Source organism: Haliotis asinina, chromosome 3 (genome assembly GCF_037392515.1).
Source record: "Haliotis asinina isolate JCU_RB_2024 chromosome 3, JCU_Hal_asi_v2, whole genome shotgun sequence".
Lineage (NCBI taxonomy): Eukaryota > Metazoa > Mollusca > Gastropoda > Lepetellida > Haliotidae > Haliotis > Haliotis asinina.
Genome location: NC_090282.1, coordinates 39,321,799 through 39,349,315, shown reverse-complemented (window position 1 = coordinate 39,349,315; position 27,517 = coordinate 39,321,799). Strand labels below are relative to the sequence as shown.

Sequence of the window (27,517 nt, the reverse complement as noted above, 5' to 3'; positions counted from 1 at the left end):
GAACACATCTTGACATTTCGTTTGCAAACATTATGCTAAGGGAAATTTATCCGTTGTAAACATTATTGATTACCTGTATTTAATTTCCCATCATCATTTTCACGAAGTACATTATTTATCTCGATTGATTTGTGTCGGTCCCTAAGGAACATGTTGACTGAAGTTTTCTTATCATATCAATACATGTGCTCATCTTCGGTCGATTAATTTTGTATAGTGTGTTGTGTCACTGAAATGACTGAGTGTGGATAAGATGTAAAGACATAGTTCAGCCGTAGTGTAGCTCGCGTCATCAGCTAACACATCCATACCTTCCAGATGCTGTCGCTGAAACAACGAGGTTTGTGAAACGACGGTTGTGACAACTGCAGCAACATCATGTTTCGATGTTGTCGACGAATTCGATGTTGCCGAAAATGGTAAGAATACCTTTCAGGAGCTTTGGTGGAAATAAGGTGGGATAAAATATGCGAAAATGAACATGTTTACTTGTATGCCGTCTATTTTCGTGTGTACAGCTTCTAGAGGTGTCTATTCTCTGGTATTGTAATAAATTTCAGAAATACTAAGCGGCAAGATATTGTCAAGTTTTGTATTCTCGTTACTAACTAGCCATGTCGGTATATGTTATTGAGCGAATGAATGTAAGACCAACTGTCAACACGTTCTTGTTCCTGTCAGGCAAACGTATGTTAAATCCTACGTGCTCGGTACGAAGCTAAGAAACCTAGAATTGAAATTCAAATACAGATTCTGGCGTGACATTTAGCAATATCACCTACCTGCATCACCAGTGTCCTTGCCGTATAATATACAGCGCTAGCATTTAATCTGCCACGGGCATACAACACGAGAGCCTCCCAATAGAAATGTATATACACAGTTCAGTACTCGGTGTTGTAAAAGGTCTCTCCGTAAGTTAAAGCGAAAAATACACCGCTGGTTTAAATCTTCTTGACATAATACGAAAAGACATTAAACTCAGAAAGCCTGGAATTTCTATTTAAAGACTGCGAATGATCCTTACTAACTTTATACCATGTGTTTAGTATTTATTGACGTCTACAGCACAGCAGCGCCATGGGGTGCCAGTTCTAGTTTCATAGGAATTAGTTAGAAAAAAGGAACGTTTATACAAGTAGATACCATAAATAGCAGTGGTATTAAATAGAGAGAAACATAGACATTTACAGCGACGTTTAAGTGCCCAGCGATTGAGCTAATGTGACATATTAACACCCTTCAAAACAAAGTATGGAGGTGAATATTCATTGGATTTGGACAAAACATCACTAATGCTGTGAAGACGTTCCAAGACTGAATAGAAAACTTTCACAATGTCTGTCAAACGGCACATCTTTTTTGTCAATCTCAACTCCCCGGGGATCATACAATTCACCCACTTTGAGTTAATGTGGTTTTCCCATCATTACGAAGCACCCATTAACAGCCGGGTAGACAGGGACACATAGTGACGGTACCTTCTTCAAGTTTACTGCACATTGCTGTACGTGCAACTAGGTCATTGAATGTATTCATGTGGTAACGCCTGGTCATATACCAACGGATTCGTGGGTTCTTTTAAGTGCACGGGGTTGTGTACTTCACACTAGGGGTTGTGACAACACGGAAAGAGTTGACTCCAAGGTTTTTACACCCGTTCACTGGTGGGCTCGATCTCAACCGATCACTGTCCTTAGGCAGCTCACCAATCAAGCCCCCAGCACGATGTTACTCATCATGACATTTCAGCTGGCCGAATGGCGTGAAGCAATTACTTTGGACTAAAGTTCCTTTATCATTAACATTACGGGAGTCAGTTGTCATCGAGACCCTGATAGTTTGTTCGAATCCGTGTTGGCATTGATCAAGTTTCTTGGTTTGTGTACACCATGACGATTGTTCTACCCCTGGTGCTGCTTCTGATGATGAAGACTCCATACAAGACTCCATACTATTGTACAAAATGGACATGTAACGTCGCAATTACTGTTTTGATTTTCTAGCTTCTAGTGAATGCCATTGTACAGTTATTTATCTTACCTTCATGTAAAATATTTTAAAATTTCATTAGTCATTGGCGCTTTTTCAAGTTTAAGTGTCATCCCGCTCCCAGGAAGATGACCAATGGTAAAAATAGTACCTGCAGCCACCGTATCCGCCAGACTCTCCACCGAGAAGCTGTATCGCTAACAATCGTATGACGTTATAATAATTATGACGTATATAGTGCACGGAGTTTGAAAACCGTTCGATTAGGTGCTTTTGAGTTCACTATGTACACATTTATTTTACAGACTTTCACTCCTTTATTTAAACTCTTTTATAAATGAATCGTGTGCACACTCAACTTAAATATTATTAACCATTCTTATAGAAAGTTTTAGATTGTCAGACTATGTTTCATTGCTTTAAAAAATCCAGTCCGGAGAGGTAGACGCCATTTTGTTTTCATGTCATATAGTCGGTAGCGATTTTCAAAATTACATGAAATGAAGGTATATACGCTGTATGCTTCTCCCTCGGATAATAGGGTCTGATATAGGGTCGCCTACCCGCTCTGGCGATAATGCTGCAAACAGGTGTACACAAGACCGTATTACCCTCGAGAGATGGAAAATACTGGAAAAGTTTTACTCATATTTTGCCGCTATATGGTTTGCAAGCCTTTTTTGCTATCATTGTTTGTTGTCGACAAACATTATCGATCGATTATCGAAGGAACTCTACCCTTGAAGACTATGTATTAACTTACTTGCTTTCTGAAGTAATACAGCCGTTCTGGGATAGGTCTCTTGGTCCATTTTGTTTTCAGTTCAATTCCAAATAAACAGCATATTCACACACACATAAAGATCTTTTCGTGATAATAGTTAAATTCTCCAAGCGAGTTGGATTTCAATCGCACACTGTCAAGTCGCCAAGAGTACCCATTTCAGCAGGGTAAGGTGATATGTATTTATTCTGCCCGTAACGTTTCAACTGTATCATGTGTATTGGCTACTAACCAATCGAAAGCCTCCTATTTTATCCAAGGGTAACATTGTGTGATATTCCAGTAGTGACATTATCATGATATAGTGAAGACACTCAGACACCTGTCTGTCCGCCCGCCCGCTCACTCAGTCACCATCCTTTCCCTAACCCAAGTCCCCATTGACACTCTTTTACCGTGCAAGTTATACATGAGCTGCGTAAAGGATTTTCATCTCTGTGTGATGCAATTTTAATGCTTTAAAGTTAGAATTGACATTTCCCGGGTAGTTGTTAGAAATCAAACATGTTGATCTTTGTCATTGTGCTGTAGTGGAGTCAAATACAGCGTTCAAAAACAAGAAGACGAAATGAACATTTTTCACGTAACTGCGTTCGAAAGGTCGACCGATTCCTTAGTGCAGTTATAATGGCACAGGGACCCAATATCCTCTACGAGAAGATTTGACCAGGTGATGCTTCGGGGGAATCTGACAGGAAATTGGTACTTTGATCAGAATTCTCAGTGTCACCTTCTGATTATCAGTGGGAAACATTTCAACGTGACAAAACTGTGTACACCGTACACAGCTATGAAATACTGTAAGGAACATTCTCGTTATCTCGACCTTTGGTAACAAGTCTATAATGCCCGAAGTGCGAGATCGCGGGAACGCGAGATTTGGCCAAAATCTTGCGTTCTCGCGATCTCGTGTTTTTGATACAGAGCACTATTTTGACACTGAGCTGTCAAATCTCGCAATCTCGCAATCTCGACTTACCACATAAGGCCAGAAAAACACGAAATCGCGAGAACACGTCATTTCATTTCATTATCTCGCATTCTCTCGTTGTAGGCGCAGTCGTTGCTCATAGTTCAGTGGTCTAAATAATTCCAATGTCATCGTCTACCGATGAACTTGAGATCTTCGGAACTGAACTTGGTAAAGCATCTGCGGGTTGAAGTTAATGGGCGTGTGCGTCGTCATACACATCAGACACGTGCACAGCTGGCCGCGCCAGAACATTGGGGATGGAGAAGAATTCTGCTGGACTGAAACCGTAGACTTATTCCGTCTGTGTGAAGGTGTAGAGCAGTGATAACCAGCTACTTCCGAGATCTCACCTCCTCCATGCCGTATGTGTCTCGGAACGGGACAATCCGTCATATGTACAGTCTACTGAACACAGTATTTTTAAAAGCTGGCCCTTGAAGCCCTTGGTTTTTTTTAAGCGTGAACTCGCTGCCATCGCTGAGATCTAAAGACAGGTGATCGGCAGTGTTATGAGGGAAGGCGAATGGGTGAAATGCGATAATATAGCGACATGCAGATCAATTCCTGTCGAGAAAAGCCTCAAGCTGAGTCAAGTCTCAGACGGTGGACAAAAAAATACGATCCTGACTTGACTAGGAGAGACAACATAAAAATTCACTGCCAAAAACTTTAAGATTTCGAAGTACCCGTGGCCCACTGGTCGAGGCTGTTCGGGAGATTTTAGAAAGTATGGAAGACTGGGTAGGAGCCACTGACCATTCTGTGCAATGCTTTCTGTATCTCGTCAACCAAAAGAATCACACCACTTTTAGACTTAATTCAAGCGCCTGCAATGTCACAACCGACGGGGATTGATATTGAACTTTCGACACAGTAGAAGCGGCCGTGGGGTGATTATATCATTTCGTATCTTCTTCAGAACAACACTAAGCATAACAAACCATTTCCCCCCGGGATGATTGTGGTTATAGTGAAATGGGATGTATTTCAGTTTTCTGTCAAATATCATTATTGTGCCCATTTGAAGAACTTCTTTTGTCTTCTTTTTATTGGATTTATAGCTACAGTTATGACACCAGCCTGTTCGAAAACGCGCCTTACCTATAGATACCACATCTGACGATATTTTTACAGCAACAGCGGAAGGAAGATACGTTGTTATCGTACAAGCTATCGAATGTCAGCTAACCTTGACGCAACAATGATCAATACATAGTATAAATCACATCATATGTGAATCGAAGCGTGTGTATCTACAACAAAGGCAGTTTGAATATCTAGGCCTAGCAAATACGTGGTCGATGAACGACCGGCTTGCTATATCCGTCTACAGCGTAACGTTACAAAACACGGGGCACCGAATTGCACTGATTTGTTCTATGTTAGTGACTCTTACGTTTACCACACATGGCGTGGTCATGTTTCGTTACTTCCACAATTTAGTGTCAGTCTCTTTTACAATAAGTGAACCTGTACAGAATATCAGTATTAGTATTGTTGTTTGTGTTCTACATGTCTTTGTCTGACATTCCTTCAGGAGAGAGGTGAGAAGTCAACTGCCGCTGTGTGAATATAGGACGCTAGTTGTGGGTTCTTTTTAGCTCAACGGGTGTCTGAGTGACTGAAGTTTTACGCCGCGTTTAACAGCATTTACGGACATTCTATCGTGATACTCTATCGTTTTCAGATTGACGAATGCGCACGAGCATGTATGCAGGCACGCACGAACGCAAGAACGCATAGATTTAAGAGAGCTACGTAACTGAGGACCGTTTCACAAAACTTCCGTAATCCTAAGATCTCGTAACCTTTTTCTTAGTATTCGTACTTTCTATGTTACAGTATAAGAGGTGCGAATGCTATATACGAGAAAGGTAACGAGGTCATAGGCTTACGACAGCTTTTTTGAAACGGGGCCCTGATAATTATAATCTTTGCCACGGCACCGGTAATCTTGGTCTCCGACAGTCGCTCTCGCAAATTATTGTATAACGACATTGGAAGTTAAGAAGTCGTACTGGCAGTGTAGGAACAAATCAGTAGAAACTATGTCTACTAGATCAATGGGGTCAGCAGGAGAGATATTAGTATTAACAGTGCACGTCGTAACGATTCCTACATTCCAGATGTTCGTATACGTAGGGACGACGTCTACAGTAAAAATGTCCTCAGTAGTGATGCTTGTACTGGCCATGTCGACTATAGGAATGTCCGAACTTACGTAGCTAACTATGTCCGTAGTAACGATGCCCACAGTATCTTGTTCAAGGGAACTACAATTTGCGTACTAACGACGTTTGTAGCAATAATATCCGGTTGGGTAGTCCGGTGGTTAAAGCGTTTGCTCGTTACGCCGAAGACCTGGGTTTCATTCCCAATATGGATACAATGTGTGAAACCCATTCCTGGTGCCCTCAGCCTTGATATTGCTGGAATAGTGCTAAAAGCGGCGTAAAACTAAACTCATCCAATCGCAGTAATGATGCATAGAAACTAAGGGAGTCCTGATTATGCATTGCTCTGAAATATGTCACATGTTTTATACATTTTTTAATGTAATAACGTCACGTCAATCACTTAATATAAGTCTAGGTATCGAATCTGTTGAAGCACTGACCCCACTGTGACAGGTTCAGCGATTTAAAATACTCGTTGGTAATTACGACCTGTTTCGCATCCGCAACACCACTATGTGTATGCTTAACATAATCTACATTATCAAAAACTACATTAGCTTCCACAATGCCCAATATTCTTACACCAATCCGCTCGTATTGTTCGTGAATTCTGTCATAACTTAAGAACAAATTATGGGTTCAAAGCAAGAACTCAGCCAATACAATCCAACACCTCCTTATAAGTCGTTAGGACGCAATTGTGATCTCAGCGTATCCACTCCATGCAATGTTATATCCTAGTTCATTTTGACTGTGAAGCTGTAGTACAATAGACCTATAATCGGTAATCCTTCTAAAGCGGACACGGTTGAAGGCCGCCTAACTAATGGCTTTATGTGACGTGATTCCAGCACACAAGACCTGTGACTATCGATTGTTTTAGGAGGTAGATCCTTGGAAGACCAGGTATCGTACGCCAGCTTGTGTGTACGTACGCTCCGAGGCGCAATACGACCTGACCACCCCACCTCACAAGGATATATGTGTAGCATCTTTCCATTTCTCATCCCACTGACGGCTGTTTTCGTTAATATTGATGCCACCGCCGTTTTGTTGAACATAGGTTGTCATTCATGACGTCAGAGAAAGTGAACACTAGGAGTTTGTGATCTATTGTCGATAGCACATGACATATGTATAGTTGGAAGCAATTGCCGCTCGTCTGACGCAGACAGAGGTTTATGTAAGATTGTGTGCGGCGAGGGATGTGACAGCCAGGTGTGTTGGGGATGTGTTGTAGACATGTGACTAGGAACCGTCGTTAAGGCGCGACTGGGATGCCAGGGTTCATCTTTGGGTGCTCCGGTCGATCAGACTTATTGAGGTATGTATCAAGTCATTTTGAGTGACGATTGTTGTGCATTGATTTGTATGTTGCTAGCCTTGGTGTTTCATTTATCCCCCAACATACTGGTGTTTGATGCTTGTGCACACTTATGTAATGTTTCTGTGTATTTACATATATTGTGTAACGTTTGTGTCATAGAGTGGATCGGAATGACCAAGGTATGTGTCGTTTGAATACTAATACGCGTACGAAGATGCAAACTGTTTCTTCTACATTAACTATCCTTTTCCGCAAAGACATTATCGATTTGTGTACATATTCAGTAATGCTATGATGGAGTTTAGGAAGGAAGTGTCATTGTCATTGTAACCATGAATATTACATGTTTCAACAATTGATACAACCATTGATAGCAACTGTTGTCGACGGTAATGACAGGGTTGAATCTTCGCTCCTGATCATGGACTGGCATCCTTGTTCCCCTATACAACTAGCTAAAGTATGGAAGTCGTAGGTATATGGTATACTTGTGAGTTGTTTGTGGCCGAACTGCTACCTATCTTCATTCATTCATTCATTCATTCATTCATTCATTCATTCATTCATTCATTCATTCATTCATTCATTCATTCATTCATTCATCCATTCATTCATTCATTCATTCATCCACCCACCCATCCATCCATCCATCCGTCCCTCCATCCATTCATTCATTCATTCATTCATTCATTCATTCATTCATAAACATGTTCCTTTCTTTTGTTATCGTTCAATCCCTCACCCATGCACCAGTTAGGTTAAGACGTTTGAAGACACTGTCAGTTCCTTTGTCACGTTGCACGCATACCTGTTTACATGGCTGTCGATGCCAATCAAAGACCGATCAATAACACTTGAGTACAAACTAGTTGTGAATCTTGCTGATCGTTAAACAGTCCGAGACAAAAACCAGTCAAACGCATCGCAATGATGGCTGATATAATCAAAGACGAATGAATATCTGTAGTCCCTATACGAGCCTGTAGGACCAACTAGGAACCGTCTTTGTTGTCCAATCACACGACAAAACAGGCATTATCGATATATCGACACAAAATTATAATTATGATTAAACTGTAAAGTAAATATTACTCGATTTGTTTCTCTAATTTCATGTGGTCGTGTCTGTTATAAACGGAGACGCCATGTTTTCTTCCGTTATTTAATTAATGACGTCACTGCACCTCAAACGGACGTGTTTTCATTACTATGATATCTTGAGGATAACTGTTTGGTGTAATGGTGATACTCTGATAGGGTGATGTATGTATGTTAATAGTTTCATGTGGAAATCGGTCATCCGAATTCATTTTAATCGTACTCGCACTCACATTATTTATGTCGTCGTCACTGCATGAATTCGGATACTTCCGTTGGATAGTTGCTGGTTAATAATATCAGTGAATAGCGTGGTCTTTATATTGTATTGTCTATTTGATCGAATGAATTACGCGAGTTATTACCCAAATATAAAATCAGGCATGAGAGGGCAGAGTGACAATATAAATATCATAAAAGATTAACAAATACATTCCATTATGAAGACTGTATCGATTTTAACTAACTATATAACCAACCAACCAACCTAACCAACCAACCAACCAAGGATGAGGAGCGATGGGGTAGCCTAGTGGTTAAGGCGTTCGCTCGTCATGCTGAGGTCCCAGGTTCGAATCCCCACGTGGGCACAAGGTTAGATACCATTCCTGTGTCCCCGTCGTGATATTGCTGGAACATTGCTAAAAGCGATGTAAAACTGACTCAGTCATGTGGATGACAGAGATTGGGGCAATATATTTGGCAAACGTGTTCAAACGTTCTGTAATTACTGTAAACATTTACTCATTGTTTTACATGATTCGGCTGGACTCCTATAAGACCAAAACAAACAAGGTTACGTCATCGGATGATCCGATGTGTTCATATCATCATAATGTAACGACATATGATGATAGTGAAAATAATGTCAACAGCTATCGTTAACTAAATGAGAAGATATTTTCACAAAATCTGTAATTTTCTGGGATTTTTCTCTGTACAGAATTTTCTTTACGCATACTTCGTCGTTGCTCCGGGCAACACGTGACGTCATCAACCATTGCGTGTTATTATGGCGTCCTTTCTATTCTTGCAGTGTTCAACCAACAGATTAGTCTCTAATAAGATTAGTTCCTCTTGGAAACTCATGATTTCCTAATTATATTTGAGGGAGGTTTGGACGGCAGAGGGGCAAATTAAGATTTATTCAACAGCATCTTTATGACCAGACGGTGTTGCTAAAACGACGTATGTAAAAAGCTAATCATTACATTTTGGGGGTAACTGTACTGTGTTTGTTGAATTGGATATAACGTTAAATTGCGTCTATATAACCACGGGTATATGCCCCCAATTCGTCAAACACAGTACATTTATCCCCCATTCTAATTCAACTCGTTTTACGCTAGCGCTTTTTTCGTGAAAGAATTCATTACTTATATCAGGTCAAAGTTCCTCTAGGTCAAAGGTTAATCATGTCACTCCTTGAACTTACACAGTCGCCAGACAAATTAGTTCCCTCCAACACATTTGTTACGTGCACACAGACTAAATCTGACAATGATGAATAAACCGTAGTGTTACAGTTATAATGAATGGAATCAAAGACCTAACGTTTGATGGAAAGTTGGTGAGAATAGAGACCGATCCGATTTCTCCACAACGGTTTGACAACTCTGAAATTGGTGTTGGTGGCGATTTGTTGGAATGTTCACACTCTTAACTTTAGCTTGCCGTTTGAGGGGCTCTTAACAGTTTAGTTGTCAAATGACGCCACAGCGGGTGACGTCACACTCCATAATGACGTCATAAATCTAACACTGATGGGTCAACAGCCCGTTGCAAGTAAGTTCTTTGTTCTAAACATATGACACTGTTCTGTCTTTTTTAACGCAAATTCTTCCATATTGTTTTTGCGGGACATGTGAGTTCTGCAAATGACAATGACAAAACAGCGCTACCCCAATAGTGTAGGGATACGTTCAAAGGTTTTGGTGAGTCGGTTTTCAATTTGCGACCGTCTATGCTGATTATACGGTCGGAAATTTAAAGCATTGACCAATCCAAAGTCGTGTTACATACTAAGCTGACGCCGTCTGTTCCAAATGCATTCCCGTGCTTCAAATACTCAATAACACTCGGAAATTGGCCAACACATGATGTTTATCGACATTGTAAACACAAAAGTAAACCAAAGGGTTTTACTGTCTGCACTCGTTTACATCGAGAACGAGTACAGCAGTGAATTGTCATCAGCTGGCCGTTTCAGCTGGTTCCCATGGTAACATTTGGAGTTGCTCATTTGTGACGTCATTCTAACTTTACGTCACAATATTATTTGAATGACGTCACCACTGTTGATGACGCAACAAAACAATTGTTTGCGAGGTTTCTACGTGTCAGTACGCAGTAAATAGTCTTGCACTTTCCGGGAATCTATAGCCATTTGATCATGTTTTTCAACCAATCAGATTACAGAACACAGTGACTTTTGGTTTACAATATACCGTATACTATCCGAAGTGCGGGACCTATGATAACCTAGTGGTTAATGCGGTCGCTGGTTCGGTCGCTGAAGGTCCGGGTTCGATTCCCCACATGGGTACAACGTGTTATGCCTATTTTGGGTGTCAACCGCCATGACATTGCTGGAAGCGTCGTAAAATCTAACTCACTCGCTCACTCACACTAGCAAGATAACAGAAGGTTTAGGTTTAAGGTAAGATTTAGGCTTTGCGTTAGCGGTAGGGTGACGTGACTCAAGGTATCCGGTATACTGTAACTGTACCTGTTATGTATACGTGTACTATTGGCATTCATTGACCTACATATGTGGTATATACAGACGTTAAGCAATACAAGGCTCAGTATTAAAGGTGACTGTGCTAGAACAATTATTCTGACGTGAATGGCCGTCACACTACACTTGCCCTCCGAGCAGTCCACGGCAGCGCTACACTTTACCATCCGAGCAGTCCACGGCAGTGCTGTTCATTCCAGCGATTTCGGTTCTGTTTCAGATATAATCCTTTATGATCTCTGTGAATATATAATCTGTTTAGGATATAAAAATACATTTGCCCCTTTATAAGACTTACCTAAGTATCCGTGGCCACACGTTATCTGCCTTGCCTCTATCGTCTTACAGCAGTATTGGCTCCTAAAGATTAAAGTGATCAGTGTAGACACGGTTACATGGGTTTATCTGACCGCCATCTGATAGGCGGCGACTGAAGAATTTAACCGACGCTCGCGGTTAAAACAACACCATTATATTTTTTAACATACTCAACCTAATCATGACAAGTTAAATATAAGAACAGATTAGGTAATAACCGTCGTTATTTCTTGTGAAGTTTTTTATTTAGAATTAAAGGCGTTTGTTACCGGTTTGTTAAAGCAGGCTGGACTGTGGAAGCTCGACACATTATAAATGGTGGTAGAGGAAACTCGACAACTTTTAAATCCTGATGTGGCAAACTCGAATTACATTTAATCGTGTCAGGGGAAACTCGACACACTTCAAACATTGTTAGAAGAAACTGGACACATTTTAATTAAGAAATACAGTTCGTTCTACCACCATGTATAGTTTCCTTCGCCCTGAAATATTAAATTATATCGTTGAAGCACTCGGACGCAAGCGTCCTCGTGTTTTAGCTATAATAGTGCAGGGCGAAAGTGTACTTTATTACACTATGCATGGTGGTAGAAAGAACTGTATTTCTTTTCTAAAATGCAGTATTTAATCATTTCTAAGCCTTTCTAATTTCGATTAATCTATGGCAGATAACAAAGGACGGTGTCTGTGACCTAAATTAAAGGGGCACTGATGCGGAGCGAATAATACTTCTCGCCAACGGTCTAATTACGAAAGCAGACCGCAAATTGGCCAGCGCCCACTCCTTCGACCGTGACGGACAAAGGAACTGGGCTCCTGTCCATATTAGCAAAATTTCTTCACTTAAACAGTCAGGAGGCCGGATGCCCATCACATGCCATTTGTTTAAAAATATTCATGGTATTCCTTGTCTGATCGTAACCATATATCCCAGCAGTGTAGTTCTTTTCGGATGCTTGGATGGTATACTTACTGATCCAATTTGATCCTATTTCTGTGTTTTTAACCTCGATATTTAATCATGTTACACGAAAATATGATGTCTACAGGCACGTAGCAAGCCATTTGTTTCAGTACGGAAGATTGCAAAGCTTTATATTTAGGTAGTTTTGAGTGTTGGTTGAGCTGTGATAGCAAATAGCATACGTAAATTTTGGTAGCTATGGTAGCTACAATGGTCTATTATTTATGATAATAAAACACACTGTTGATTTATTTGAATTCGTAAACAAAAAAACGATGACCTTGGCTTTGGTAGAGAAATCTGAAAATTGTCTTACGTAAAAAAAAACTTATTTCACTTATTTACCAAAGTACACAAAATTGCCTGTGTGTATTCCTTATGTAACGAAATTCCGTTGGTATCCTCAAAACAGTTTCGGCCCATAAGTGTTTTCAGGCTGCATGCGACACAGAGATTACATCTTCCTTGCTGTAACTCGCGTTTGATGGTGTAAACCTACACGTGTTATTTGTCATCATTCTCTGGATGGTCAATTCATGAATTTATAACAGGTATAATTAGTAGCAATACCACTTCGGTTACTCAACAAAGGTTCCCATTTGGCATTTCTCCTGTCTGGAGTAAATACTCAACATTATAAATTAAGGTCTGTAATGGCAAATGTATTGTATGTTATGCAATATGTGCATGTAAGTGATGCAAGAGGGTTTATCAGCTGAGTTACAAAAACAAACATCGATCAAAGGATTAACCGATAACACACTGATTGGTTAATTACTTTTATCATCTAGCGGATTTGTCAAAAGGCAGTGTGTGTAGATGACTGCACCCTGTCGTAAAGTGTGAGTGCAAAAACAACATCCTCCCTTCAAAGAATTAACCACCCTTGCGTTGATTGATTGATTGCTCAATATTGGTGAACTAAATTACTTCGAATAGTTGACATCATACAATTAGTTGCCAGGTGTGCTATCTTGGGAGACCAATGAGAGGTTTATCTAGTTTTCACCAACGAAAGACGTGAAACGATGTGTTACTTTTTCGCAAAGGAGACAGTTGTAAGACACGCGACACAGAGCAGGATTATTTACCAGCTGCAGATGAATGGAATACGATTTCTTTTACGTGGATATTGATGGATACATTCCTGAACAAGGTAGTAGCCTGACATTGTTGCTATAAAATTATTCTGTTTTACATTCATTATTTGCATTTTGTTTTAATTTATTTGTTGTAGCATTCAGCAGAATCTGTATGACAGAAAACACACACTAGATCGCGTATGTGTGTGAAATAGGATCCACATTGGCAATCTATACAATGTATAAATGTTGCTGTTATGTTAGAAATTTACGATGAGTGTAAGCAAATCGTGTGTTCTTTTATTAATTTTCAGAATCATACAAATATGATAATAAACTAATTAGGGTTATGAGACAAAATATAGAGACGTACATTGGCTTCGTTATTTTTCCGCCCTAATAGTTTTTTTACCATTTCTACCACTTGCAGATGATTAACCTTCAAAGTGTTTCATTTGTTTTCATAATACATTTGTAATGAAGTACAAATGACTTCACCTCAGTTGATCTGTCTATAATTAAACTATCAATTGCGCTTACGGACTGCGCAGCAGAGTTCACGAACCAGTCACGAATTCTGGGATATCATCCGGGTACTGACGGGAGAAAAACAATCACAAAAGTTTACACCAGTCCACGGAAATTGCTCCGCATCAGTGCCCCTTTAAGAATCCCCGCGCTGTTCTTTTGACGTGTCAGCCCCTACGTTAAGACAAACGTTTCTAGTGAAACAAATGATGAACAGTTTGGTGACGGTTTATGTTAGGGTTAAACATCTTCTCTAGATCCTTTTAAATACATCTGTGATTCTCTTAAACCATACAAGGCAATATGACCGTCTCATTCCTACTATCAACGAAAGTTTAGATCAGTACATTCAGCTGAAGCGGACTAGTCATGCGACATTCCACGATTGCATTGTGGGAATGTAAAGATTGCAAACACTACCGTTTCTCTGTAACATTTTGAGTCGAACTATGAGACATTTTATCCATCGGAAAACATAAACGTAGTGTTTTCACAGTGATGCTAGCTGTGTGATGCAACTGCAAACCAAGAAACGGGATGCGACGATGCAGTTTACTGTGGGAGGCTGTACGAGGCGATGGCAACTGACATCCATCGTGACGTCGGTTACATTGTGACGTAATGCAAAAACGTTCGATTACGAGGGGACAAACTGGAATGGGGAAGTGACGTCAACACATTTGACGTAATGCAAAAAGTGCACATTATCGTCTGATAAAGTCTTGTCGGCGCCTTTGATCTTTCACCGAAGCATCTTAGAACACTATGTAAAGTCTGTCGAGTTTCCTATATCACTATATATACTGTGCCGACTTTCCTGTGCCACCATATAAACTGTGCCAACTTCCCTAAACCATTACATAAACTGTGTCGGTATCCCTATACCACGATTTCTAAGAACTGAACTTAGGAAACTCGACTGGGGAGCTCGTCGACATGTTACCTTATTGCATAAATGTTGAGGCACCGTGTGTACTAGTCTTGTTTATCATAATGTCAACCTTATGATATTGACTCGCATGATCCAGTTATGTTTACAATACGAAACCGTTTGGCCAAAAAATTTCAAATTATTTGTGAATATGAAGACGGTTTATATTTGTAATTCAGACAATGAAAACATCTGACATTTACGACAATGATTACATTTTCTAATTTCGCCCCATTAGATGTTGAACGATACCTTTCAGGGTAATATGAAAGCACAAGTGTTCCTTAATTTGTTTCCAAGGTTTCTTCATAACCTATGTCAATGCTTGTGAAGAAACCTTGGAAAAAATAAAGGAACACTTGTGCTTTCATGTGATCCCTTATTTCCCCACTCAGTATACTACTTCAAACACGTTAAACACAACCTCAGTCCTTTCAGCTGTGGTGCTGCCATATGGCTGGAATGTTGCTGAGTGCGGCGTAAAACTAAACTCACTCACTTAACTGCTGCTGATTTGGGATGACAGATTACGTGTAGTGGTATGACAAATGGTGTTCTCGATGTTCGAAATACGTCTCCCACGCCTTTGTAGATGTTCTTATTACCGTAAGAGGTTGTAAGAGCGGATAACGGTTATTTGTGTGTTGACATTTCATCGAATAGTTTGCGTGTGAGTATATATTTTCGTGCATGTTTTCCATACTAAAATCCGCAACGCCAATGAAAAAATAAAAGGTTTTGATCAGTTGATTCCTCATCACGCCATTCCACACAACGTTGCTATGGCATCAGCGGTCAAATTACGGCGTAAAGTGGTTAGATTACTTTTGGACTTTTGGCTCGTGCTGATATATATCGATTTTCAAACATTCATCATCCCATTTTAGCAACGGAGGCAGGTAATAAACTTACATTTTGTACATGTCGCTGAAATGTAAAGATCAGCAGGGCATTTGTCATACCTTTGAGCCAAGCAAAGAAGACATTGGCGGGATCCTAAACTGGTTTATGTACTGAACATAGGAAGCAGCAACATGTTTGGAGATATTTGTATGAAATTGTGTTCAGTCTTCACAACATCGCACAAAAGCCTCCCCAAATGTTCATGACCCCTGTAATTTTGTGGCTCAGTATATTATGAGTGGGGCAATATGATTTTACGCCGCTTTTAGCAATATCCCAGCAATACACCGACAAAGGACACCAAAAATATGTTTCCCACATTGTACCCCATCTAGGGAATTGAACCCGGGTCTTCGGAGTGACGAGTGAAAGCTTAAACCATTTGGCTACCACCGCCCCAACGTGTAGTTGACGTGCGTTGAATGCACGGAAGCATGTGCATTTCATACTGACCGAAACGTGGCACAGTCTTTATATCTTGAACCCCTTAATCCCATTTTCATTTAAAACTACTTGATCAAATAAAATCAGATCACAGGTACTTAGTGAAAGACACCTCGACATGTCGAGCCTGATAAAGGAGTACTGTCGGTACTGTTCGTGTTTCTAAAATCGCGGACTTTCTTCCGTTTTCTCGTGAGATTTGAAATATGCTGGGTTGTATGGTTTCACCGTCAAACTCTGCGGGACAGACGTCAAAGCATAAGCGGGATAACTATCTTTTTGAAGCCAACGACGTCACGCTTTGCCTTCACTGTTATTTCCAAAGAAACTAATCGCCTTACGTAACCACGGTAACATGTCATCAGTCCGTTTAAGTGCTAAGACTGTCTATATGTTAAAGAATAGGAGCTGAGACCGCCCCGGCGCTGGGAAAGAGTTGTCGAACAAGGCCCTGTTACGGGAAGCACGCCGTTGCCACGTCGGTGCCACGTCGGTGCCACGTCGTTGCCACGTCGTTGCCACGTCGTTGTCATGTTTTGCAGCTGTTATGCGTCCTGAGATCAATAGCCGTTCTCCTCCGCATCAGTTCATGGAGCTGACCCACATACTGTCGATCCACTCATCTGTAGACACTGCATGAGCGATGGCCCAGTAGTCCTAGTTCGCCCTCCCGGTTCAAATCCAGGATTTGCCATCTTTAATCTGTTAGCACCCTTCTCTTGTTTGAGAAATTCATCGAAGTGGTAACTGTCGGTCGGCGTCCCTGGTTACCAGATTCCCCATACAGTACAATGTCTGAAGCCTATTTCTGCTTTCCCTATCCTTGACATTACTGGGATATTGTAAAAGCGGCGTAAAACTAAACTCAATCACAATGCTTCCCACACTGAACCGACCGTCAGATCTTAGACGCAATTATCCTTACCCGATAATTCCCTAATTAGCGTTCTTCTGTTGGCGTCATTTGGGTTTGGCTACACCAAATTCTAGAGTTTCTCTTCGACACTACCCTTAACGTCTACGTCTTCGATATGACGTCATCACGTATGTGCATATACACAGTCACAAGGACGGGCAGACTCAGTTTGATTTTGAACATTTTCTCATTGTTTTCAGTAGCTTAACCCTACCATATTGAGGCGTGGATAAACCCAGTGGTTAAAATGTTCACTCGTCACACCGAAGACCCTGGTTCGATTCGTCAAGTGGTACAATGTGTGACACCCATTTCTAGTAATGCCCGTGATATTGCTTGAATATTGCTAAAACCGGCATAAATCTAAACTCACTCACTTACCCTACAGAATGATAATACCCCGCGTCGTGATCCATGTTGTATTCGTCACGATGTGGCTGAATGAGTGAGTGAGTGAGTTAATATTTAACGTCACATCGGCAATATCTCAGCCATATCGTGACGAGAACGCTTAAATGAACACTTAAATGAAAACGATGTGGCTGAGATATTGCCGATGTGACGTTAAATATTAACTCACTCACCCAATGCTGCAACATCTTCCACATAACTGTCTCACAGAGCATGGCAGTTCCCAGCGGATATGTGCTACTATGTTGTCCTGGTGACTACACTGCTGATCCAAGAGATAACGCAGCCTATTGTTAAGCCCATATAGCTCACAGCAGAACATTGCTGTTTATTAACAACGGATATGTTTACCTGCTGTCGCCGTTACTTCCATAGACCTGGAATTAAAGGGGCACTGATCCAGAGCGATTCATGTTTCGCGTTAACAATCTAATTACGTCATCCAGCTGCCAGGTAGTCAGTCTAGGTTCCCACGACCATGAAGGACATAGGGACGGGGCAGCTGTTTACCTTGAGATATGTTTTCAACCTAAATACAATAAAACTGCAATAGGTTTTTTGTAGACGATGCCTTTGTGTAGAGGGCCGAAGATCGGTGGAATAATCCCCGGTGCGTCGTTAAAAGTTGTTGCTTGTTACCCTGCCTGTCTTTCCTTTTTGGGGTATAAACCAAGACTTGGGGCTCCTTTCTCGAAGCAACCTTTCCTGAGGTTAACCTTAACCCCCATTCTCTATCACTGCACTGAAGTTACATTAGTGACTTACGACCACCTTAGTGCTTTGTGAGAGGAGGCTCTGGTCCAAATTTCTCGAAACAAGCTTAAATTTTAATCAAAGTTCTAACTGATTTGACAATCTGAAATAGCTGATTTTTTAAGTCAACTGTATTTTTAGGATAAAAAGCCCAAACAACTTAAGTAATCTGTCTACCAAACTCAAACTACAGTCTGTATGCTTAAGTTAAATATCAGTTTCAGTTCACTCTGAGAAATCCGTTTTCTCAAATTCGAGTAAAACTTCTAACTTATGTCAAACCTCAGACTCAAGTTTCTTTCAAGAAATCGGGACCTGGTCTGAATCATTATACCATGTATACGCATGGTAGCCAGTTACCCTTGGCCAAGGCTAGCATCACCTCCTCCGTTACCTGTCATCTGATATGGGATTCTGGACTCTTCAAAGTAATCTTTACGTTGCGACTCTCCTACGTGTATGTTAAAATATGGGAGTTACAATCACTGTAGCGCGAAGATGACTTTGTGAAAGGTGGTATTTCTCAAAGGTTAACCTAGCACCCACCATTCCTTCCTGGTGTCAATACGTTCATGCTACACGCTCGAGGTCATTAAACACGCAATTACATTCCTCTAAACGATTTTATTTCAGTATGGGTTGCGGCGCAAGCGTGGGTAACGAAGAGGACCCGCTGAAAGTGGTTGTATTCGGAGCTCTTGGAATGGTCGGAGGAGCGGTGGCATCGGCTCTGGTCAAAAGTCCAAGGGTGAAGGTCATCGCTGTCACTCGCACCCCAACGAGTGGTCGCGCAAACGAACTAGCTGAGAAAGGTGAGAGCATGTTTAATAGAACATGTTTCCTCTACCTTATGAAATATCGTGTGTCAGATATAAATGTTTTTCCCTAGTATCAGCCAAATAGACCCTGTTGTGTAAGATTTTCGTACATGATAATTACACTATGTATTTATTTCGGGGTTTTATTTTCCGACATTCTTTTTCTGTAAATACACCTCTGTTGTCATAACATAAAATGAAATGGCCTTTAAGAACGCGTGTTCAGTTTAAACTGTAGAATCCGAACTCTTCATAAACCGGCTTCCTCGATAATCCGGTCTACACTCGTGTCCTGAGGCTCCTTTCACAAAGCACTAAAGTGATCGTGGAGTGACCATAGTAACAGTTGCTTCGTGAAAGAAGCCTCTGGCCAAAGTGTTTCTTAATCCGGACTCTCACAATTACGGATTACGGACTAAAATAAGACCCCCGACAACCACTTTGCTGTGAGAACAATGCGGTGTAATCCGGACGTATTTGTAAATTTGATTTGGCCAAAGATATCTTTGATGAGGTCACTTGTGAATCTTGGAATTGAGATTCAAGACTCATGGTTTTAATAAGTTGTTGGCCTATAGTGCAACGATGCCATGAAGACAACCTGATCAGTAAGCGACGTGTGTGTTACAGGAGCAGTGATAAGTACAGCTGATCTTAATGATCCCCGGAGCTTGGAACGCGTGTTCGAGGGAGCGCATGCTGTGTTCCTGACAACACATTACTGGGAGCATTTCAGCAAAGAGAAGGAAATCACACAGGTGAGAGTTATATCCCTTGAGTCACGGGGAATCTCCAATAAAATATGTCAAGGCTTTCTTACAGGCCATATGAGGTTCCTGTAAATGGGATGGCGACGTCTGCTGTAATGTTGACAATAAACAACAACAACAACAACATAACCAAAACAAACGCAAACACAAACACAAACACAAACAAACAAACAAAACCAAAACAGATGTCATATGTCAGTTTTCAAAAATATTTTTTGTTGGCGTAAGTAGACAGCAGACGATCTCTAGAATTAGAATGAAGATTTTTATGGATATCAACTTCTTTATGAGAGAACACAACGTTTCGGAGTTAATGCTTACTCCTTCATCAGGTGATTGAGAAAGGGATACAGAGGTGTATTTATATGTACAGGTAAAACAATAACAAAGTAACAAGTGGAATGAGTTAACGAAAGCTAGTATAAACAAGCACTGATAGGAAGCCGATAGTTAAGATAACAATGATGGAAGCCAATGGTAATGCATTACAGTTGATTGGATATGTTTACATAACATGATTGGGGATAAGGGTGGAAGCCAATGGTGATACATTACGCATGATAGGATGATGTACATAACACACAATAGGGGGTGAGCATGTACTCGGGTAGATAGGCTATACATGAATTACATCGATAGAATGTACACAGGTAGATGAGATTAATTTATCAATAAGTCCCAGGCACTTGGTAGGTACACTCCTTGGTCGCGGTTGATGGCTGGTTTCTGTCTCCGGATCTCGATGGCCTCTTGCAGTTTCCTTTGGCGCCAGTTGTTGTTGTTGGTAGATAGTATCCTAGTGTCCTCCCATCGAATTGAGTGTTTAGGGTTCTTGAGTATGTGTTCAGAGATGGCCGATTTCTGGTCGAGTTTCCTGACTGAAATCGGCCATCTCTGAACACATACTCAAGAACCCTAAACACTCAATTCGATGGGAGGACACTAGGATACTATCTACCAACAACAACAACTGGCGCCAAAGGAAACTGCAAGAGGCCATCGAGATCCGGAGACAGAAACCAGCCATCAACCGCGACCAAGGAGTGTACCTACCAAGTGCCTGGGACTTATTGATAAATTAATCTCATCTACCTGTGTACATTCTATCGATGTAATTCATGTATAGCCTATCTACCCGAGTACATGCTCACCCCCTATTGTGTGTTATGTACATCATCCTATCATGCGTAATGTATCACCATTGGCTTCCACCCTTATCCCCAATCATGTTATGTAAACATATCCAATCAACTGTAATGCATTACCATTGGCTTCCATCATTGTTATCTTAACTATCGGCTTCCTATCAGTGCTTGTTTATACTAGCTTTCGTTAACTCATTCCACTTGTTACTTTGTTATTGTTTTACCTGTACATATAAATACACCTCTGTATCCCTTTCTCAATCACCTGATGAAGGAGTAAGCATTAACTCCGAAACGTTGTGTTCTCTCATAAAGAAGTTGATATCCATAAAAATCTTCATTCTTATGTATTTTCACTTCTAAATGACATTCAAAGACTTGGATCTCTAGAATTGTTCGTAATATTTATATAGTGTATAAAAGCACACGATACATGTTTATCCTCTATGTTTTTCAACTTTTTATAACAATGTTTCAGTATCAGGGGATTATAGTTGCTGTTGGTTTGCTGAATGACAGTCCTTACAATATCACACAATGACATTATATTACATTTAACTGGTGTAATCAACAACATTTCTTTTGAAAGGGCACCAACGCGATAGACGCTGCTGTCAACTGCAACATCCGACATCTTGTTCTGTACGGTTCCGAGGCCCCTGACCCCGAGAAAGTACCCGAATGTGGCCCCTTTGAGGCAAAGGCTGAGTTGGAAGAATATTTGATGTCCAAAGGTAGGATGTGTCTGTTTTGTTCTGGACTGTTTTGTTCCTGATACGTGACGTGTCCTGTAAACAATCCAAGGACAACAAAAACCAAATTGCATATCACGTGATGGGTCTTTTCGCTTTATTGTGGACAGGCGCACGTATTCAGAATTGACTGAATTATTGCACGCTGGTGCTCTTTTTGAACTGTTGTATTGTTGTGTATCATTATTTATATATGATATTACAACAGACATGTAAGTATTCCATTCAACATGTTTATCTATGTTCAGTCACGTCAAAAGCAAAACAGGTGAAAAACAGATAAAAGATCTTGAATCGTCAATAGCACTATGCTGACCGCATTGTACTCTGGATCGGAGAGTGTAACCTTCCTCCTCAACGGAGTATGTTGCTCAGTGAACAAATCACCGAGTCTTTACGACCTGTGAAGATCCGGGTTTGAATAATTGGTCTTCAGCAACCCACGCATGTCCTAACAGGCAACTAGCGGGATCGCTTACTTGGTTGACATCATATGGAACGATGGTCGTGATGTTGATCACTGGATCGATCATTGTCCGATCCAGACATACCACCACTGTATAGCTTGAATATTTTTGAGTGCGGCGTAAAACAACAATCAATCGGTCAGTTCATTTCAACCATAATAACTTCGGTAGATAAGTGTATACGTTCGTAACATATGGTTTGAGGGCATACTGTGAAGTATCTTGCTCTTTCTTCAGATATACCATACACACTGTTGAGGATGCCCTTCTTCTATGAGAACCTGTTGACAATATTTAAGCCACACAGATTAAAGGAGGGCAAATATGCGATAGGTGAGTTGAAGCCAGTCAAAGCTGCTCGCGGTGGAAGCCAACACAAGTGAACACAAGTCAATAGTCATCTACACCGGGACACACATACACACACACGCACACTCACACTCACACGCACACGCACACGCACACGCACATGCACACACCTCGAGGGTACAGGAGCGCATGGACCCCGAAGGACCGATGAACAACGTATTTATCTTACAGAACACCTGAATTCTAATTTCGAACTGTTTGGAGCACTTCTGTTGAATGCGAGGCGAATCGCCATTTTGCAGACTACACAAGGTAAACAGTGTTAGAGTTATCTCCCTTCCATCGATTTTCAATCGCAAAACATCGGTATTTTCCGTGCTTGATGAGTGATTCAATGTTATTCGAGCTAAATAAGTACTACCATGAAGCACCAGAAGAGTTCGGAATTCCCAGCGGTGTACATTGAAAATAATACATCGCCTGTAAAAACAAATAGAATAGCGCTAGCCAATCAGAAAGCGACGTTCATGTGTGAGGTAAGAGAGATATATATATGTTGTGTCCAAAAGCTTCAGCGTAAGACGGTGCTGAGACATTCTTTCAGAAGTGATGCGAATAAACATATATTTTACGATAGCTTCCATAACCGTCGAATACTTGTAATTCAATGTCATACACGAATAGTGCTGCCGTCTACCCATATGGCCTTTTTATGACTTTAATGTTGAGATAAGTCGTGACTTCTGCCAATATGGCTTTTATACAATTACTTTTATTTTGAGAGAGGTGCTGCCTTCACTCATATGGCTTTTATAAAATTACTTTTATTACGAGATAAGTGCTGCCGTCTATCCATAAGACTTTTTTATGACTTTAATTATGAGATAAGCCGTGACTTCTACCAGTATGGCTTTTATAAAATTACTTTTATTACGAGATAAATGCTGCCTTCACTCATATGACTTTTATAAAATTACTTTTATTACGAGATAAGTGCTGTCGTCTACCCATATGGCTTTTATGAAGCTACTTTTATTACGAGATAAGTGCTGCCGTCTACCCATACGGCTTTTATAAAATTACTTTTATAATGAGAGAGGTCTGCCTTCTACTCATATGGCTTTAATAAAGTGACTTATTATGAGATAAGTGCGACCTTCTACCAGTATGACATGACGTTTGTGGTATTTTTGTGATGTCCGTCAGCTGACGAAAATACCCATCTTGGAAAATTTGTAAATGAACGATATACGGCCTGTTTGCAAATCTTAATGCCCTGAGAAAATACCTCTCAGTATCAGACTGCTTAGGAAATGCCTAGTTTCATGAACATTCCAGCAATACCATAGTAGGTGAAAGCTACCGTGAAGCTTTTGAGGAATCGAAATCGAACGATTTCTTAAGCCTAAGTTAGCTAACTCGACCTTTTCTTTCTCTTACAGCTTTGCCACTAGAGGGCGATGCAATTGACTGCATGAGTGTGAGTGACATGGGGCGATGTGTCTTGACCATATTTCTAAAGCCGAAACCCTATCTTGGTCAAACGATCAACCTGGCTGTAGACAGAATCACCGCGAAGCAGATGGCGGACATGCTCACCAAGCATATGCATGATATCGTCTTCGTCTGTCCACTGGTACAATGTTTGTTTTCCTCGTTTTACGCCTCCAGCGATTGATATTATGAGCGTTGCACCACACCCATAGTTTCGAAATTCTTAAATTCATCGAGTCTGACTACCTTATATCCAGCCTAGTGACAACGAAAACGTCTGACTGTCTGTAGATCCGTCATTTTCTCCTTCACGCAGAAGGCGGTTTGTTTGTATTTTTCAGTGATTGGACTAAATGTGCCAATGTTTCCTGAGTCCCGATCAACAAAACATTCGTAGAGCTACGACATTCGTAAGCCTATGTTAAACTATAGAGTTACGACAGGTCGTAATGTTACGAACACTTTGTGGATCGGTGCCTTGATCAATAAAATTATGGGTCATTTTGAAATGGGCTTGATTTTCTAATAAAAGACAACAGCATGTTTGCCAAGAAACGCCACGCGTTGTACATTGCTCTATCAGGAATTCATTCAAAGAATAAAACGTCATGTAAGTAGCCTAATCATCAAATTAATGAATAACTCCAAGATCGTTTAGTAAACTCAAAAGACTCCAAATTCACTTGGGGGTTTGTTGTCTGAAGCCATCCCATATACTTATTCATAGATTTCATCAATCCGTCCTTCCTTCATCCATATCGGGGCGATGGTGTAGTCTAGTAGTTGAAGCTTTCGCTCGCCAGACTGAAGACGATTCGATCTCCTGAGTTCGATTCCCCACATGGATACACTGTGTGATGCCCATTTTTGTGTCCCCCGCCGTGATGCTAATGCTTGAATGTTGCTAAAAGCGGCGTAAAACTATACTCAGTCAGAAATCTATATATGGACCTGGACCCTTATTCTCGAAACGTTCGTATCCCTGAAAATTCTTAACTTCAATCGTATCCAATGCGTTAAGAATGGGCTTAAGAAGTTTGTAGGGCTACGAACGTTACGAAAATGGCTAGGACGGTTTTTTTTCATAATAATGCGCTCATGGCGTATGGTGCATGCCTCCTTCAACCATTCCTTGTCAACTACTAGTATTCATGTCTGATGAGTGTCTTTTACTAGCGTCTGGAGGATATGATTTGAACTTTTGTTTGTTTTAGATTGGCATTGAAGACTATGCGAATTTCAAATTCAGTGGAGCCAAGGATCTCGCGGCTATGTTCCAGCACTACAGAACCGTGGAGGCTGTCGGGGACATACGCGCGACGAAAAAATTGAGCGGTACGTCTGTTACATTTGACAGATGGGTGATTGAAAACACAGACAAGATCATAAAGGCGATAAAGGAAGATGATGAGTCATGATGTCCATCGATGCACGAGCGACATCAGCTAGTTTGCAAAAAAATGTTTTGCTCCGTGAGGATGTGGAGTTCTTTTCGCGTCTTTGTCGGGAGGATGAGTCCAAATGGATGTGGACATAGTGCATGACTTAGTGGAAGTGTCCATTACACCGTTCCTCAAGGAATGATATGGAGCAGTTACTTTCAGGAATGTGTTTATCTGGTACTTTGACGTTTCTGGAACGTGTCCATTACAAAGTGCATCAGGTGTATGGAACAGTTGTTGTTTCAAGGAATGTGTATCAAACAGTTGCTTCAAAGAAAGTGTGTTCATCTTGTAGTTTGAAGGTATGAATGTTCGATGGTGATGTTCTTCGGAAGTGTCCATTACAACGTGCATCAGGTGTATGGAACGGCTGTTTCAAGGAATGTGCATCAAACAGTTGCTTCAAAGAAAGTGTGTTCATCTTGTGGTTTGAAGGTATGAATGTTCGGTGGTGATGTTTATCGTCTTAGGCCACAATGACGCGTTCCAAGAAAAGTGTGTCGAACAGTTGCTTCAAAGAAAGTGTCTTTACCTGGTACTTTAAAACTCCTGGAATATGTTCGATGGTGATGTTTATCGTAAGTGTTGATAACAACGCGTTTCAAGGAAAGTGTATTAAACAGTTGCTTCAAAGAAAGTGTATTTATCTTGTAGTTTGATGCTATGAATGTTAAATTGTGATATTTTTCGAAAGATTGCTTCATTGTGAAGCTCCGGAATTACAAGAGTGTTTGGGGATCACTGAAATAGTTTGTAAGAAACGAAGTGTATACAGGCTCCTTATCAACCATTTTGTTTTTCTCTCATGTTTTAGAATGATTAGATACATCATCTATAACAACGGATATTTGAAGAAACTCATTTAAATTTGGTCAAATGTGTATATGTATAAACTTGGTCAAATGTGTATATGTATAAACTTGGTCAAATGTGTATATGTATAAACTTGGTCAAATGTGTATATGTATAAACTTGGTCAAATGTGTATATGTATAAACTTGGTCAAATGTGTATATGTATAAACTTGGTCTCGTCGATGTATGACTGAACCGATGCCAATGCGACTTGAAACTCAAGCCAACTCAACTGTTTGTTATTGTGTCAGTGCAGTGTTATCGATGCACGAAACTGATAAACAGCTTGTGTCATGATCCAGTGCATATACCCATGGAATAACGCAGGTTTCAATACCTGCGTGAACAAAAATCTATTGACTTAAGTTCTCAATGAAAATTAGAATATGGATTCCATAATGTGCGGCCTTTTCGTTGATAAATGTGGATACACATCATAACGCACAACGCGACATATGGGTGAGTCCAAAACAAACTCTGTTTTTTTTTGTTTGTTTTTTCTTGCTTCCATTTCTCTTGTCTCTATTGAACAAACTGTTATAAACACTCATTACATACGGCAAACAAGATTGATGGATGTAACTACTTGGAGTGTATGCTTTAAGAAGTGACACCTATACATTACATGCCACGTAACAGAGGTCGTCTTTATTGAAACGTTTAAAGGGACTGACGTGTACGTTAGAGGAAGATGGTCTATTTTTAATGACTGAGCGAGTCTGGGTTAAGAGTGACGTGTCAGTTGAGTGTCAGCAGAAGTTCTGCAGGGTTGTGAGACATTCCCATCTTTGGTGAAACCCCCTATCACGAATACTACCCCCACAGGCCCTTGATTCTAGACCTAAACCTAGAGTCGAACCAGTGATCACAATGTGTGGTCTGTGCAAGGGAGGCAACAAGGCTTATCAAACATTTTGTTTTTCTCTAATTCAATGCAGAACAATTACATAATCTATAACCATAGATAATAACCTTTATTATATGATGGGTAGATTTCCGCCTTTTTGATCGGGCCATTTGGTCACATGACAGCTTTGACGCTAAGCGATAAATCATTTTGTTTTTCTCTAATTTTATGCAGAACAATTACATAATCTATAATTAGGAGATAAACATACTGTG

At 40.6% G+C, this 27,517-nt stretch overlaps 1 protein-coding gene across 2 annotated transcripts; it reads left to right on the top strand.

The window, feature by feature from the left end:
• The first annotated feature begins 372 nt into the window (after positions 1-372).
• LOC137277978 (nmrA-like family domain-containing protein 1) lies at positions 373-26,870 on the top strand. Of its 2 annotated transcripts, none has more exons than XM_067810000.1 (7): positions 373-419; positions 18,978-19,156; positions 19,793-19,920; positions 21,667-21,811; positions 22,534-22,629; positions 24,048-24,241; positions 25,314-25,553. In XM_067810000.1, the coding sequence occupies exons 1-7, from the start codon at positions 379-381 to the stop codon at positions 25,515-25,517; spliced, it is 987 nt and encodes a 328-aa protein (XP_067666101.1). In that variant the 5' UTR covers positions 373-378; the 3' UTR covers positions 25,518-25,553. The 2 variants fall into 2 exon arrangements, with proteins under 2 accessions (XP_067666101.1, XP_067666100.1); XM_067809999.1 differs by lacking the exon at positions 373-419 and adding an exon at positions 6,845-7,250 and having other exon boundaries at positions 25,314-26,870.
• Positions 26,871-27,517: the final 647 nt, after the last annotated feature.

Excerpts from the sequence above, each read along its gene's own strand:
- LOC137277978 (XM_067809999.1), top strand. The coding sequence starts at position 7,204 with ATGCCAGGGTTCATCTTTGGGTGCTCCGGTCGATCAGACTTATTGAG. Across the intron at positions 19,157-19,792 it reads AAACGAACTAGCTGAGAAAG|GAGCAGTGATAAGTACAGCT; the intron begins GTGAGAGCATGT and ends TGTGTGTTACAG. Across the intron at positions 22,630-24,047 it reads GGAGGGCAAATATGCGATAG|CTTTGCCACTAGAGGGCGAT; the intron begins GTGAGTTGAAGC and ends TTTCTCTTACAG.